The 14,638-nt window shown below is 42.8% G+C and overlaps 1 protein-coding gene across 1 annotated transcript; it reads left to right on the forward strand.

The window, feature by feature from the left end:
- The first annotated feature begins 3,659 nt into the window (after positions 1-3,659).
- VIM (vimentin) lies at positions 3,660-14,346 on the forward strand. The gene is made up of 9 exons (XM_073334132.1): positions 3,660-4,305; positions 5,221-5,281; positions 10,090-10,185; positions 10,265-10,426; positions 11,015-11,140; positions 12,088-12,308; positions 12,415-12,458; positions 13,234-13,319; positions 13,984-14,346. Exons 1-9 carry the CDS (start codon positions 3,755-3,757, stop codon positions 14,023-14,025), a joined length of 1,389 nt encoding a protein of 462 aa, XP_073190233.1. The 5' UTR covers positions 3,660-3,754; the 3' UTR covers positions 14,026-14,346.
- Positions 14,347-14,638: the final 292 nt, after the last annotated feature.

Consider the following 14,638-nt stretch of genomic DNA (forward strand, 5'->3'; position numbering starts at 1 on the left):
TGCCAGTAGAGTTAGCCCCAGGAATGCTGTGTACGTGTGTGACCCCTGCCACCTATTGAATGAGTGAATGAAGTGAGCTATTGTGCAGGACTTGTGTTGCAAACACTTCTGTAGCTCAACCATGTCAGCTTCACTTGCTTGACTAAGTTGCAATGAAAACAACAAAGTAAGGCCTGAAGGAGGGCAGCAGAGAGGTCCAAAATAAATCCCTTCATTTAGATCCAAACTACATTCTTTTGCTTCCAGATCCTATCCAGAATAAAAACACAGCACAAATTCCTTTATAAAACATCTCTTCACAAAATATTCTGGGCCTGATTCTTCCCCATTGGATATGAGTAACTCCCATGCACTTGATTGTGGCCTGTGATAGGAGAATCAGACCCTCTACTTTGTAACTTCGTCATTGTCCATCTGTATGTTCACGTCTATCAGCATATCCAATATAAATATTAGTTTTTATGGGGTTGTGAGCAAGATGGTGAGAGATTAAAAAAAATAAAAACAAAAAAAAGTTACACTAGATCAAATAGTTTTTCATAGCAATTAAAGATAGAAAAGACCTAGAAAGTCATTTAGTTGCTCTGTCGATGACAGGTCTTTTCCCCGGGAGGGAGGAAGAGAGAGAGAGAGAGAGAGAGTGTTTTTCCCTGATGTTCCACTATTTTTTCCTTTTCTTAGTTTCATTCCATAACTCCTAGTTTTAACTCCTGAACTACCTACCGGTACATAATTTCTCTTCCCTGCTGAGAGCCCAATCCTTCCAAGGCAAAATTCCCATTGACTACAAATGGGAGTTTTGCCTCAGTATAACGTACAGCATCTGATCCTTCATATTTATATCCTTCAAATAATTGCTGCCAGTTATTATGTCACACTATAGTTGTCATTTAGTCAATTGCTCTCTTAAGGCCTGATCCTATGCCCATTGAAGTCAATGGCAATGCTCCCATTAACTTAAATGGTTCTGTTATTAAACTGGAGCCTGGTCTCTTATCCAAATCATAGAGGGTTGTGCCAAGAAGCAGGAGCAAGATCTTAATCCAGTGCCATTCGACTATTCTGGTAACACTCAATTATATCTACTTTCAAATTTTAACTAATCAAAGTGTTTCTTGTTAAAACATTAACAACAAAACAGAACAATGAAAGAAATCTGCACCTTCACCGACCCAAAAAACCTAGTCCATTAGCTCACCCAGCCAAAGGGAATTCAGAAAATCTCATTTGGGCCTGACAATTTTGTGCCTAATAAGTAATACCTGAGATTATAATAACTGAAAGAAGTTAACAAAAAAGGTTTTCTCCATTTTTCAGTGTATATTTCATATATTTGACAGTCCTTTGCATATAGTTAATTTCACTATTTTTCTGATATCAATTTCCCCTGAACAGCTATAGGGAAGAAGAAAAATCCCTTATGCAATTTTTATTTTATAAAATAATCAGCATATACTATTTAATGGTTGCTTATCAGAAACTGGACTTTTTTTCTTATCAATATCAAACCATTCAAATTGTCACTGTCCCTTTAAAATAGATGTCTATAGTGTCTAGCCTTGAGTTGTTGTACACAGTCAGTGATTGTTTTTATTTAGCCCCGGATGTTGTTACTAACATGCCTGTTCTGTGCTGTGTCAGGGTTGCAATGTGTGTTTTTCTGCTAGAGTACTTTTTACAAAGGGTTTAAAATATGCCGAGCAGAAGCTGTGTTTGGGAACAAGGTGCTGTGGGGGGAAGTTTGCGTTACTTTGATTCAGACAGCGCAAAGGAATCAGCTCAGGGATTCCCCTCCTTGCTTTCAGGCAGACATCAGAGCCTCTGGGCACCCCGTGCCAAACTACGAGCTTCAGACTAGCCACTGCCTCCCCACAAGTTGCCCCTCCCCCCCCCAAAAGCAGCAGCCCAGGCTTGGTGAGAGCAGAGGGCCTATGTACACCACCAGCTACCTGGGAATGTATCCAACATGAGCAACGCTGGTATGGTGCATGTCTCGGACATCAGCACTCAGCCTTGAGCATGCGCTTAGTTCACCCCCCTCTGCACATGGTTCTGGCATGGCAGAGCGGGCATCAGTGACGCCTAGAGAAAGGGAGATTGTCCGCCTCCCTGCTTAATCCCAAACTCTGCTCCATCACCCTGAACCAAGCCTCCCTGCCAGGGCACCAGGGGAGCATGGAGGGTCCTGACCCCCAACTCCATAAAGCACATGGACACCCTTTCCCATGGCATTGGAGCACATGCAGAGTGCCCAGCTGCTACCCATAGGGCAGGGAAAGGCTTGCAAAGTGCTCTGGCCCCTTCCCCTCCCTTCTCTAGCCCCCCTCCTCGGTCACTCCTTCCACGTCTGTTTCCTCCTTCTTCCCCTCCTCTCCTTTGCTTGATCCTCCCACCCTGCCTCTTGCTTACCCTCCTCCTGCTTCCCCACCCTGCCTCCTCCTGATCCCCTGATCCTCCCTGCCTCCTGACCCTCTCCAGCTCCCTGCACCATGCCTCCTCCTGACCCCTCCTGTTCTCCCCACCCTGCCTCCTACCAACCTCTCCTACTCTCCCCACACTGCCTCCTACTGACCCTGAATCCCCATCTCCTTCCCACTCCCATCCTGCCCCCTACTGACCCCCAAATCCTCTATCCTGCCCCCTAATGATCCCCCCCTTTTCTCCCCACCCTGCCTCCCACCAACCTCTCCTACTCTCCCCACACTGCCTCCTACTGACCCCGGATCCCCATATCCTTCCCACCCCCATCCTGCCCCTTACTGACCCCCAAATCCTCTATCCTGCCCCCTAATGATCCCCTCCTGTTCTCCCCACCCTGCCTCCCACCAACCTCTCCTACTCTCCCCACACTGCCTCCTACTGACCCCAGATCCCCATCTCTTCCCACCCCCATCCTGCCCCCTACTGACCCCCAAATCCTCTATCCTGCCCCCTAATGATCCCCTCCTGTTCTCCCCACCCTGCCTCCCACCAACCTCTCCTACTCTCCCCACACTGCCTCCTACTGACCCCGGATCCCCATCTCCTTCCCACCCCCATCCTGCCCCCTACTGACCCCCAAATCCTCTATCCTGCCCCCTAATGATCCCCTCCTGTTCTCCCCACCCTGCCTCCCACCAACCTCTCCTACTCTCCCCACACTGCCTCCTACTGACCCCGGATCCCCATCTCCTTCCCACCCCCATCCTGCCCCCTACTGACCCCCAAATCCTCTATCCTGCCCCCTAATGATCCCCTCCTGTTCTCCCCACCCTGCCTCCTGACCCCTTTCCGCCTCCTATTGACCCCGATTCCCCCCGCCGCCTACTGTCCCCCTTCTGCTCCCCCCACTCGCCTCCTATTGACCCCAATTCCCCCCGCCTCCTAATGACCCCCTCCTGATTCCCCCACCCCACCCCACCCCACCGCCTACTGACCCCCTGCTCCCCCGATCCCCACGCCCTGTCGCCTCATTCCGAGCCCCGGCAAACCGCTCCGTCCCTCCCCGGGCCCGGGAACCCTCCCCCGGCCGCCTTTGTGCGCACTGCCGCGCGGGCTGCGAGTGGGAGTGGAGAGACCCTCGCCCAGCCGGGCCCCGCCTCTCGCTGTGTGTGCAAGGCAGGGCCCGCCCGTCGGGCCGGGTTGGCTGAGGGCGTGGCGGGAGTATAAGTACCGCGGCGGGCAGCCGCCGTCGGTCTCCTTCGCCCCTCTCGCTCGAGCAGGAGTCTCCGGGACCCAGCACCCCTGGAATTACAAAGCGCCGGCCGCCGCCGCCATGAGCACGACCGCAAGCAGCAAGAGCTCGTACCGCAGGATGTTCGGGGGCGGCAGCCGCCCCAGCACCTCGGGGAGCCGCTACATCACCTCCTCCAGCCGCTACTCGCTGGGCAGCGCCATCCGCCCCGGCAGCAGCCGCCTGGTCTCCTCCTCGCCCGGCGGCGGCTATGCCACCAAGTCCTCGGCCCTGCGGCTGCGGAGCAGCCTGCCCCCCGCGCGGCTCGGGCACGACACCGTGGACTTCTCGCTGGCCGATGCCATCAACACGGAGTTCAAGGCCAACCGCACCAACGAGAAGGTGGAGCTGCAGGAGCTGAACGACCGCTTCGCCAACTACATCGACACGGTGCGCTTCCTGGAGCAGCAGAACAAGATCCTGCTGGCCGAGCTGGAGCAGCTCAAGGGCAAGGGCACCTCCCGCCTGGGGGACCTCTATGAGGAGGAGATGCGGGCGCTCCGCCGGCAGGTGGACCAGCTCACCAACGACAAAGCCAGGGTGGAGGTGGAGAGGGACAACCTGGCCGACGACATCCTGCGGCTCAGGGAGAAGTGAGTGCCCCCGGGGGGGCGGATGGGTGGGGAGGGGGCGCCCTGGCTTCTACCCAAGGGCAAAGTGGGGAGCGAGGGGAACAATCTGCATTCCCAAAGTGCGAGACGCTCCCCCGCCCCTCCTGCGCCTAAAAACCGCTTAAAGTTGTGCTGGTGTCAGCCCCAACTAGCTGGCCATGGAAACTGAGCTTCAGAAGCGGGGAGGTGGAGGGAGTGCAAAACAGATCCAATCCACATGGATAACTAACTGGTGCGCACCCATAAGCTAATTTGCCTGGAGCCAAAACAAGGCTGATGTGTATATTAAAGGCTTTTCTAGTCCAAATTAAAGTTGAAGGCGCAGGCTTTTGTGGAAAACCATCTTGGGCGGCTACCATCTTGTAGGGGCATCTCAAACTTGGGTCTCTAGTATTTTGTTCAGTGTAGTGAAAAGACCAAGTAAAAAGTTAGCTTTGCCACTCTCTCATCTGATTTTTCAGTATCTACTGTTGTACTGTAGATCTTATCTCGAGGTTTTTGGTGGGTTTGAAAACTTTAGCTTGGCAAATCCACTTCTTAAATATTGCAACCTAACAGAATCTGAATTTAGCAAAAGATTATTTAAAACCAACCCAAATCTAGATCAGCCTTTTGTTGCTCATTAGCTGAATAAGCAGTAACAATTTTTTGGCACTGCTTGTGTTAGGCTATCTGTGGATTTCAGACTGCTGTAACAGCAGAAAGTCTCAAAGCCCAGTCATGCAAACTTAATAAAGAGGGCACAGACCAGAAAAATGTCGGAATGAGATGCCTTTTTGTCAGAGGCCCCATTTTCCCCCTCTGACTGGGTGTGGCTACCAGCTGGATTTGAACAGACTAGTGCTGATTTTTTCCCCAAGTTCATTATTTGTTTAATCAATATGCTACTATTTTCAGGTTGCAAGAAGAGATGATTCAGCGAGAAGAAGCTGAAAACACCCTGCAATCTTTCAGACAGGTTTGTAATCATTTCTGCATATTAAAATAAGGAGCACACTGAATGTAAAGCCAAATGTGTAAAGTTGGCATAATGTACAAGTGAGATGTAGAGCCACCTAGTGGTAAAAAGCAACTGTAAAAGGTGCAAGACTTCTCTTAGTAACTCCAGGAAGTTGCTCTATTCAAGGGCGTTGCCATTCCTTGAGTCTAGACACTGATAAAATTGGAAACAGTTTACTTTTAAAGTATTATCTGGAGATTCTACAAAAACATATAGCAGATCTGACACTTTTGAATGTATTTGCAATGAGTAAATTGAAACAGAAATGTTGTCTTGCATGACTAGGTACAATGGCTAACACATCAGAGGTGAAACCTTAAAGCAGAGAATGGATAAGTGTAGAAATAAGACTCTAGATTTTTGTGGGGTTCTTTTTTAACAAGAATCCACCAGTCCTCATGTAGTAACTTGTTTTCTTTAGTGATGATGTAGCCTTAAGTAGGGAGGGGAACAGCTATTGTTTTGCTTTATCCAAGACTATCCTATTCTACAAAAGCACTCCAATGTGGAATCACTTTCTGATCCAATAAGGGTGAAAGGGAGCCATCTGTTCGCTTGGCTGAAGGGTATTAATGGTTTCTATGGGATTCACTATGGAATGCAGATACAGGCATTATGGCAAGCATGGTGGCTGCAGACTGAAATAATAGAACTCTTTGTATTGAAGAGTGGCTTGCTGCAGGCTGCATTCTTACTGAATGTGTAATGATGTAAGCTTATTTTAGAGAAATGTTTTTATAACATCAGTTATTTTAGATATGGCCCAGTCTTAAAATTCTTAGTACAGGACTCCATTATGGGAATTGACCGACTTAGCTATGCTGCTCTGAAATTCTTGCAAAATAAGAACTGCCTTAACACCTGAGAATTTTCCTGTTAAGGTTGTCTACTGATAGGTCAGACAATTTCTCTTTCTGGCTGCCTTCAGGTTTTAGAGGAGGGTCTGACCAGGGATCCTAGTTATCTGTGATAAACCCACAAAATTCTGATTTTTTTTTTTAAAAAAACAAATCATTTTTTCTGTGATTAGGGAATTAAAGTTCAGCATTTCATTTTAGTAACTATATCTATATTAGTTGAACACAAGGTTTTTACTGATACTTACAATTTTTAAGCAAGTTTGAAGCCTACCAGTGCCATTGATCATTATTAAAATTAATAGAATTGCAATTTGTATTTCTTATGCCAAATACTTCTGTTTTTTATACAGTAGAACCCTATTTATCCGAGCCTCCATTATCCAGCTCTGTATTAACTGAACCACCAGCCACCTGTGTCTCACTGCCCAAGTTCTCCCATCTTAAAACGCGGGGTAGAAAGCTCTTTGCCAGGTCTCCTGATCATCAGAATTTTTTGATTCTGATCTGGCCCCGGTCACAATTAGATCTGATAAACAGAGTTTCACACACTCTTTTCACAATATGTAAAAACTAAATATTCTCTGTAAGAACACAAATTGTTTTTCCACAGCAAACAGATTTCTAGGATCCCTGGTCATGATCTCAAAAGTTAACAGCAATCAAGTCATAAGATGGTGTGTATACTGGATTTTTTCTTTAAAAGAAATTCTCAAAGAATAAATGAGAAACATTCAGTCATCTAAACTTTAATGTGAGTTGTAAATTAGACAGCTTACTTTTTAGTAAGAAACTAGGCTTCAGTTCATGTAAAAGTTTTGAGCTCTTCAGAGCATTTTACAGTGTTGGACTGCAACTTGGAAGACCTGGGTTCTATCCCAGCTCTGCTAGTAGCCTGCAGGTAATGTTGGACAACTCGCATCACCCATATGTGCCTCTGTTTCCCCATTTTACAGATGGGGGAGGGAAGTGTAAAGTGCTTTGAGATCTACTGATCACTATATTAAAAGCAACTATAGGTGTTCTTGCAACCTCAGCCTGTCTTTTCATTCATTAGAAACAAACCCAAAACTTTTAACTTGAGTTTGGACTTTTTGATATCTTAAAGAACTTGCCTCTCAAGACTTCTTTCAAAAGAGATTATCACTGTGGAAAGGCATTACTAGAATTCCTTTTATCTCCAGCCAGCTGGGCTCAGATGTGTCTTGGGTCACAAAGTTGCTTAGTCTGGTATTCTAGAGTCCCTAGTGGATGTACGTCTAAATGACAACCAGAAGTTTGCCAATCCAGCTGAATTGTGCAACACGGTCCCAAGCCTTCCTCAAGACAAATAGCATGATCTCTTTATGTAAGAATGAAGGCATATTGAAAAATGGAGTTGCTTGCCTGAAATGTGGAAGATGCCAGGCATCATCTCAATGAATTTCAATTTCTTCTGTATTTAAAGAATATATTGTATGTTTCACAACATCAGGCTTGTCTTAACACATGTTGCGCTGGCTTGCCTAATAATGTAATTGACTTAAACTGGTGTAAAGTCCTGCATAGACACTCTTAAATGCACTTAACCTTGATCTAGTTCCACTGAGCTGAACTCGGCAAGGAATCTAGTTAAACTGGTTGAAGTCTGGTTTAATTTATTAAAAGCGTGCAAAGGGTCTTGTACTTAGCTGTGTTTTTAAAGGGACACAGTTCTCTTTCAAACTAATGTAATGGTCTAGACTGGGGGCAGTGGCAGCACTCCCAGCATGCACTCGCTCATATTCCTTGTTGTCAAACATTTTAGCATAATCCATAGACTGGATTACACTTAGCTGCCATATGCTAATAGTATAAATGATGATTGTATTCTAATAAACAGGTCACTCGGAAGTGATTTTTTTTGGCTCTGATATCTCAATCCTTGCTGTAACTAGATACCCAGTACCACCATTAATATTAAAGAAAATGGGATACATGTACTGAACCTTTAAGATGTAAGGTGTCAGTAATACTTGATGCATAGAATTCAGTATTAAATACTTGTCAGAAATACAGGCACTAACCATAAATTTCACTGAAGACCAGTTAAGACTTAACTCACATTCAGTATGAGTGCCACTGTCTTGGGTCTGACTACAAATGACTTATGCACTTTAAGATAAGAAAACTGCAGGAAGCTTTAAAGATGCATGCATTTGAGGAATAAAAAAAGACCAATGAAGCATTGGCATGACAAATCTTTCCCTTGGTAAACGGATTGCAAAAGTTTGACATGCAAAACTAAATATATAGCTTGCTCTGGACTTTCCTTCTTGAGAAAACAGCCTGCATCTTCCTACCAGAGCACAGAAGTGTCATGCTATTTCAACCTTTAAGTATAGTTTCAGAGAACTGTAGGACACTATTTTTATGGCACTTAAAATTCCACATCAGAACAAGAAAATAACACTCACGTGGTAAGAGCTGTTCTTGAAGTAAGCAAATACGTTCACTTGCATTACATAGTTCAGCAGGTAACCGCTTCAGAATGAAAAGCTATTTGATGCATCTGTGTTCATCCATCATTTGGTAAAGCTTCAATGAATTGCTTGCTTTTGGGGCACAACTAGGTAGTGCATCAGTACAATGAATGAGTTACTGCAATGTATACCCAGCTAGTCTGGTACTAGGGAATATGTCTAATGAGCCCATGATGGCAAGACTGACCTCTTGGCTTAAATTCAGAGATGCATCTAAAAAATACAGACATATCCAGTCCTCTAAAATTGTTCTGTCCATCATTGAGTATGTTTAAATAAAAAAAAAGTCCTAATAAATATTCAGATCTATGCATGATCTAATTGCATATCTGGCTCCAACACACTACTTTGAAAACTTAGCCCTGATGCTAGGACTATGGGGCTTCTTAAATTCACTCAACATGACCTTCCAAACTGGCGAAAAGACTTTGATTACAAGTTGTGATTAAACTAACTTTAATGAATTGACTGAAGTTAACTATATTGCATTGTGCTCATGTAATAGAAGCACATGTAGGTAAGTTGGAACTCCTCCAACTAAAGCTTATCAAGTTAGTCCCTCTACTGTAGGCTGTTACAATGCTAATGCACCTGTTAGGACAATTTGAAGTTTATGGCAAGTCTTGAACTACAAGCATATCAGGTACCACTGGTTAAAATGGGTGGGGGGAATACTAACTGATGGCACATCTGGCATACAATTTAAGATTGAATATGTAAACAATCCCCTTAAATTCTATGAATCCTTGACAATCTACACAAGGTAGATAATTAATTTGTATAACAACCTTCTCCCAGAAAGAGTTGACCTTAAAAGCTCTTTAGATCATGCACAATTAACCCATCAATGAAGTCTTCCCTTCTGAGATAAAGCATGGTGCCAGCTGAGCACTACTAGTGCTACCTAGTCATGTGATGAGGACAGTATACAGTGACATTAAGTAGAAGGCGGGGAGGTGTTCTGATGGATAAAATATACCAATTTTTTTCTTAAGGATAGAATTGATAGAATTTTGGCCTGAGCTAGGATTTGTGTTGCCAGAGAATTTGGCAAGAAATTCCCTAACTTTTTGTTATCCTGACTCTCGTTATCTTCTGATGAAGAATGCATAACAAATACTTCAGGAAAAATCCAAATGCTTTTGAGTTGGACTGAAACGTGCTGCTTGATTTGATGTTGATGTATAAAATACACACACACACCTACAGTTGACATGCAACTCTGTGCATGCCAGTACCCAATTTGCAAATAGATTTCCAATTCTTTCTGGCAACAGACTTTCAGATAGGTCACTCTGCTGCTTGACTTTGGATCAAACGAGCAGTAAACTTGCTTGTTACACTGATTCATTTTCCCCCCTTACTATTAGTATAGTGACCTTGCTAAATGATCTTTCCCTTTAATTAGGATGTTGACAATGCCTCTCTGGCACGTCTTGATCTTGAGCGCAAAGTTGAGTCCTTGCAAGAAGAGATTGTCTTCTTGAAGAAGCTTCATGATGAGGTAAGATGCATCTGCATTAGAATATTAATCTGTACGTTCTATCATAGAACAATACTTGACTGTCCACTCTTTTATTAAGGAAATCCGGGAACTGCAGGCCCAGATTCAGGAACAACACATCCAAATTGATGTAGACGTTGCTAAACCAGATCTCACTGCTGCCCTGCGTGATGTCCGTCAGCAGTATGAAAGTGTTGCTGCTAAGAATCTTCAGGAAGCTGAAGAATGGTACAAGTCCAAGGTAAGTGAATGGCTCTTATGTGACTATAAGGATATTTGGCTTAACTTTACTTTTTAGATATCCAGGATAGCTTTGCCATAATGCATAACTACTTACATCCAGGAGACCAGGCTTTATCTAACTTTCCCAAGTCAGGAAAACAGGTACAGCATGTCACAAATCTACAGTAGGCCCTGAGCCATAATACTGTGTCAAGAACCTAGATACTACGTAGTTTAACTTCCTGTTTTGTCATCTTTCCTATTCTTTGCATAGTTAGAAGCATCCCGTGCACTGAGGGGTGGCTTGTGTACTGATGAGCTGGTAGAGGAAGGAATGGATGGGTAAAGATATAGCGCAACATACATTTTAGATCAAGAATAATGAACGCTAACTTTAGAATGTATGTATTTCATTTTAACCATCAAATTAGAGAATGAAGAGCTGTAACAGCATAGCACTAGTTTAGAGCCTCTGTTTCAAGTATTAAGATCTTTGTATGTGCAGTTTCTTAATCACCTCAATCCTCTTACTCCTGTGTTCCAGATAACCTTATGACAAATTTTTGTTAAAGTATTATACCAACTGTAAATCTGCATTTTTCAACAGTTTGCAGACCTCTCTGAAGCTGCTACTAGGAACAATGATGCCCTCCGTCAGGCCAAACAGGAAGCTAATGAGTACCGCAGACAAATACAGTCCCTCACCTGTGAAGTTGATGCACTTAAAGGAACTGTAAGTGAAACATACCACTGCAGCTGTTACTACTTGTGCTGATATCTTGTCACATTATGTATATAACTAAATACTAAGATGGATGTGAATGGAGGTGACCTATCAAACAAGATTGCAGACTAATGTAAATATGGTGTGCTTCTAAAATAGAAGCTAAAGGGCCCTTTTGATTAACTTGCATCTTTCAGCTGTGTACTAGCTGGCTATTTACGGAATGGGAACTTGGTGACCCGTTTGACGCCTTTTTTTTTAAAGCTGAAGTATTGAGCTGTGTATGTTCACAAGCTGAGTAACTGAAAGATTAATCCACTGTTAACTAATCTTACACTTTGCACCATGTTTACTCCTTGTTATATTTCCTTTTGAAAAACAAAAGACTTCAGATCTAATTTTAATATTTGTATATCGGTACCTCTGTAAAACAAAGCAAGAATTAAAGAATGGACCCATTTTTTCCCCTGTATAACTAAGGAAATCTTTAAGATTGTCAAACTCTACTTAATGTAGAAACTTCAGTAGCTAGGCACACTGTCAATGCTACAAATCTAGGTCTCTTTGAAAATAAACCATTGACCAGATTTGTACTACATGAAACTTGCTGGTGAGGTTTCTCAGGGGCTGCTCTTGTATTGAGACAAGGAACCTAGGGACAATACCACCAATTTCCACTCCGATGCAAGGTGGGCACTGTGGCCTTGCCTCTTCTGATATGTAAATGTTGCTGTTGGTTTGTCGTTAAACACTACATTGCTCCCATAATTCCCCCATGAGAGGATGAAAGCTAACAAATGGCAGACATTAGTCCATGTGACCTTTTTTGAGCACCTTCCACTAGTGGTCAGGGTATTAAACTTCTATTATAGAATATATGGGTTTAAACCACCAATAGGTGAAGGCTGACAGCTACTAAACTGCAGCCAACACTTGACTTGAAAATTCTCTTGTAGAATGAGTCCCTGGAGCGCCAGATGCGTGAATTGGAGGACAACTTTGCTGTTGAAGCTGCTAACTACCAAGACACTATTACCCGTCTGCAGGAAGAAATTCAAAACATGAAGGAAGAAATGGCTCGCCATCTTCATGAGTACCAAGAACTGCTGAATGTCAAGATGGCTCTTGATATTGAGATTGCTACCTATAGAAAACTGTTGGAGGGAGAGGAGAGCAGGTAGATAAAACTAATGCAAATATGACCAGCAACTCTGAAGAGTAGCTGCTAAAGAATTACTAAATTCCAGAGACTAGCTTCACTAAACATAGATTCTCTTTTGCAGAATTACCATGCCTATTCCAACTTTTGCTTCCCTGAACCTGAGGGGTAAGTAGTATCTAATTTCTCATGAATAGTGTAGGAAGCTTCTTTGACAACTTGTATCCTTTTGCTGTGGTAAACTAATACTCTAAAGACAGTTTCCTTTTAGTCTGGTGTAATTGATTCAGGTTTTGATATCAGAACCCAGATGTTGCTTGTTTAACACCAGAGACCACTAGTTCAAATGTTGATATTTTAATTACTCTTTTAAGTTCAGGAAGAGATTCCTTGTAATAACTTCATAACAAAACTCTACAACCAGTATTTTGTGGCTAGTGATCTTGGATACCCAACTAAAGACCATTTAAAAGGGTTTTTCTGAATGCAGGAGCTTAATGCTCCCTGAAAATCAGGCCCTTTTGAGGTTCCAAAAGGATCCCCTGAAAATCAACACCCAGGATCACTAGCCACTTCCAGAACTCTTGCCTACATCAAAGCAAGATATCTGAATTAAAGAGTTAATTGTAGCCAGTTACTTGTCATTAAAACCTCAGACTGGAGCCCCTTAGAGTAGTTTCTGTAAGTGATCTGGATAGAGACCTCCTAAATAGTGTTTGAAAACTTACTTTGACAATGGGTGATCAGATTTAAGATATGACTAATTACAAAACATCTAGTAATTTTAGGATCTTAGTGTTGGTGCCTGGCACTTGTCAGCTATCAAGTACATCAGTCTTTCCTGTAAAGAATCTGTCCATTCTATCGTATGTGCAAAAGCAAATGTGTAACTTCAACTAGATCACTGAAGAATCATAACTGACTAATAATTTTACATCTGCAGAAACCAACATTGATTCCCACCCTATGGTTGACACCCACTCAAAGAGGACACTCTTAATTAAGACTGTTGAAACCAGAAATGGAGAGGTTGGTGCCTGTATCAGTTTCTTTTAGTGGAGGAGGAAGTAAAACAAATGACCAATATAGACAGAATGGTACTAGATAATAGCTAGTTGTGATGTACAGTGTTAATTTTTTACCAAACAGTGCATGCTTAACGTATGTTACCCAAGCTACAGTAGTGCTAACTCAGTATAGCAACATGCACTTGGGCTGAATATTTTGTACAGATCAGAATGTGCTAACTGCAACCTTCAACAAACTAGGCGCCTCTCTATGCAGGGATAGCAAAACATTCATAACCATGCTGTAAAGACACATCTATCCAAGGCTGCTACTTCTGTTTCTAGATATTAGACCTAGAGAGATGGGTTAGCTAGTTCTGAAATATCATTCCTAAAAGCAACTTAGTTCTGCAATATGGCTAGCAAATAAGGTGCTTGTAAACAAAGTATATCTGATTTCCCCCATGCCTTTTTTGCTCACTCTTTTTCAACTTGGAATTTAATTGACCAATAGCTGACTTTTCCACAAGTGAGTGGCTATCATCAACTTCCACTATGGCATAGTGGAAGTTTTTATTAGCTGTGTTAATATACCAGAATAAATCTAGAAAACTAATTTTACAGTCAGATGTCTTGAGTATTGAAATTGCTCAGAAATTAATGTAAGCTGCCTTATTCTTCAACAGGTTATCAATGAAACTTCCCAGCATCACGATGATCTGGAGTGAAAACCCTAGAGAAACTGCACCTTTCTCACTTGTGCAGTGAAAAGATTCTTACCAGCAAAATTTAAAGTCCCTGTCTTAAAGGAAGAAACAGCTTAAGTGCCTTTCTGCAGTTTTTCCAAAAGCGCAAGATTATTATGCTAGAGAATAGGTATTAGATCTTGCAAACTGACTCTCCCTGAAGGTTTAGATTTGACAATGGAGTCTAGTTTACAGATAGCAATATCTTGTGCTACAATACTGTTTAAGTTTCTGAATTCAATAACTGCTTTTTCCAGCACAGTATGAACAATTTCACTGCTTCAATAAATATTTGGAAAATGGCTTTCTAATGTGTGTGAATTTTGTTAAACTTTGATCACTTTTCCCCAGAAAGCATGGGAATAGCAACTTGGTGCTGAAAGTACCTAACCTGCACAACTCCAATTAATGACAGTTGCATGGAACTTAACATCAGCAAAAACACTTGGAAAAAACTTAAATTTGTACTCACTTCCTTAACTTTAGCTTGCTTCAAATTATACACAGGGGCACTGGACCACTCACATTGAATTAAATGGACTACACAAACTGGCAGCTGCAAGTTGAACTGACATTATTTCTATCAAATTACTAA

This window comes from Lepidochelys kempii, chromosome 2 (assembly GCF_965140265.1).
Source record: "Lepidochelys kempii isolate rLepKem1 chromosome 2, rLepKem1.hap2, whole genome shotgun sequence".
Classification (NCBI taxonomy): Eukaryota; Metazoa; Chordata; order Testudines; family Cheloniidae; genus Lepidochelys; species Lepidochelys kempii.